The following is a 2,578-nucleotide window of genomic DNA, read 5'->3' on the forward strand; positions in this document are numbered from 1 at the left end:
TATATCAATTTTGTTCTAAGCTTACACCTCCATACCTGTCCGATACAAATACGAGTCAAACTAAACATAACTCCGTGCCCCCAAATCATCCCATCGATTAAAACTAAGTGAGGATCATTTTAGATTGTATTCTCCTCGTTCAAACCGGGGCACACTCTGCCAATCGAGACACACCAATCATGGAATTTCCCTCTGTCTATCATCCCGTCTCCAGCATTAACGTGCCTCTCGCTCCAGCTCTCCTTCGTCGCCATTATCCCGCTTGCCATCCATGTGCTCTGCGAAACAAACAAGGTATCGACGAGTCCTTCGCCTGTGCTTGTCATCTGCCGCAGACTCATGATCCGACTTACCAGATGTTGGCACTCAACCTCCAAGGTGCTGAATCGGCGCGGTGCCATGGCGACCAGTAAGCGCGACTTAAGGATGCGGCACATGACATATGTCCCCCATAGCGCGAGCCGAGAGTTGTGGTTAGGGTTGCTTTTCCACGAGTGTCGTGGAAACACGACGCCGTATTGGTCCGCTTCTAGCTGCATGCCCTGCAGTTCTGGTAGTGTACTTGCCATGATCAGCCAGTCTAGTAGACTGTCTCGATCAGATTGCAAGCGTCTGATAATTCCATCAATCTCGTCCTGGGAAGGCGGAGTGGCTGATGAAATGGCGTCCGTCACCTCCTTAAACCGCCTGGGGCCGTTGACGAGATGGCTCCACAGGGCAATGGCAAGGTCCTTTTGATCGGACAACGAGTCGTCGCAGTGAATGACAGAGCTCATGACTTGTTTCCATGCTTCTTCTGCTAGGAAGCATGACTTGTTGCTGAGAAGCGCCTCCATTACCTGTGTCAAGAATGATGTTAGCATCTGACGATATAGAGAAATCTTGTGTCACGTACGGCTGGCCCAACGTGAGACATAAAAAGTGCCATTTCAAACTCAGTGTTGAATCTTTGGGCCCCACGTATTTGTATGAGCTGGGCAGCGCCGCCGGCATGACGCATTGAGGCGTGAGATTCTAGGTTCCCATCAAGCAACTGCAGAGTCATTAATCGTTGCTATCATCCGATGTCTTAATGCATCGCTAGTAACACACCTCGAAAATTCCTAAGAGTTCTGTTGCGCAGAGCGTCTCGGCTGTCACCCTCTGCGCCTCATCGTCCAGAGCCTTGTGCAGTGACCTCAGCGCCTTGGTGTACTGGACCAAGATCGCGTGCTCCCCCTCCGGCGACGAACTGTCCGATGGCCGCAGTATCTGCCGTAGCTTCGCAATGACGCAGTCGGTAGCATATCGCAGCGTCGGCACCTGCGCGTATCGGGTTGTGATGAAGTAGGCTAGCTTTCGGCTTCCTAGTTGCGAGGCGGAGGCATTGACGAGTTCCGACTTCAGAGGCGAGAATTTGGCGATGCCGAGACGCAAGCCTGTGAGTGGTGCGAGGTTCAGCAGAAGAGCGAACTTTTCGGTCGTGGCATGGTCAGGGTATGCTATTGAGACAGGGGAGGTGTATGCATGAGAACGAGTGTGTATGGAGCGCACCATCACTTTCTGCAGGGATGTGATCGGGTCTCGGTCTGGCGACCATTTTTCTGGCGAACTTCGTCTCGTATCATCCAGAGCTTTCTTTTCACGAAGTGACAAATCTTCATTGCTAGAAAAGTCTGGGTATTGCCTCAGATTGTGCTGTCCGTAGCCGCCCCTCGTTCTTCTGTCCACCGCGACATCTCTCATGGCCTGTTTTCGAATGAGCTTGCGGACACCAGGGTCCTTGGGCAGCTTTGGACCATCGTAGTTGACGAATGAAAACGCCATGATTCCAATGACATTGATGTTTTGCTTGTGATAGCCGATCTGGAGCGCTGGTAATCGATCATGCATGTGGGAACAAGAGGCAAATATTGAAATAGTCCAGCCTACCGTTGACCATTTTAGGCTACGTATCAGCACAAGGGGATCCACTAATTTAAGGACTCTCCCCACATTCCTCCAGCCCTTAGGTTGATACGTAATCTCGGACGGAGTGCAAGGGTACCGCTGACCTGAACGAGAATAGCGCGCATGTCAGCACAACCTCTAGCGTTTCGGAGCCGGCGGAATGAATAGCCTGCCATTCTTCCAGAGTCAATAGTAGCTTTGATGAGTAATTACTCTCCGATAGCCTGTCTGGCCAGGGGGCGATGTTCTGTGATGGCTTCGCGACAAGACGAGATACCTTCCTATCTGGGATATTGGCACCCTGGCCATCTTTTAGCCACCATCACAAGCACGGTGTCACAGCTTTTGCAACTGCAAGTTAGTAGAAACTGTTAGTTCTCGATAAAAGAGCTAATATCAACTCCTCACTCACGAAGGAGGTCTCGAGAATGGCCATAAAAGGCCACAAGTTTCCCCCGAATCTAATTTTGATCATTTTCAAGCAGCTTGCACTACAAAGACTGGCAGCGATCCACTCCAACAAAACACCAATCCTCAACTTCTCCACATCACTCATCATGACTACCATCGAAAGTCTTCTGCAAAGGAACAAGTCCGCCTGTTCATTCTTTGTGATCTAAGCTGTGGCTAACTTTGAAGCAGGGCCACT

At 50.7% G+C, this 2,578-nt stretch overlaps 2 protein-coding genes across 2 annotated transcripts; one reads left to right on the forward strand and one right to left on the reverse strand.

Moving 5' to 3' along the window:
* Positions 1 to 353: 353 nt before the first annotated feature.
* AA0111_g12879 (hypothetical protein) lies at positions 354 to 1,872 on the reverse strand (the record flags this gene model as incomplete). The annotated part of the gene is made up of 3 exons (XM_028646912.1): positions 354 to 839; positions 896 to 1,033; positions 1,093 to 1,872. Coding segments are annotated over 3 exons (1,404 nt in total), but the record flags the coding sequence as incomplete, so codon positions are not given.
* Positions 1,873 to 2,357: 485 nt separating this feature from the next.
* Positions 2,358 to 2,549, forward strand: AA0111_g12880 (hypothetical protein; the record flags this gene model as incomplete). Its single annotated transcript, XM_028646914.1, has 1 exon — positions 2,358 to 2,549. The coding sequence occupies one exon, from the start codon at positions 2,358 to 2,360 to the stop codon at positions 2,547 to 2,549; it is 192 nt and encodes a 63-aa protein (XP_028499516.1).
* Positions 2,550 to 2,578: the final 29 nt, after the last annotated feature.

This window comes from Alternaria arborescens, assembly GCF_004154835.1.
Source record: "Alternaria arborescens strain FERA 675 chromosome Unknown contig_181, whole genome shotgun sequence".
Lineage (NCBI taxonomy): Eukaryota > Fungi > Ascomycota > Dothideomycetes > Pleosporales > Pleosporaceae > Alternaria > Alternaria arborescens.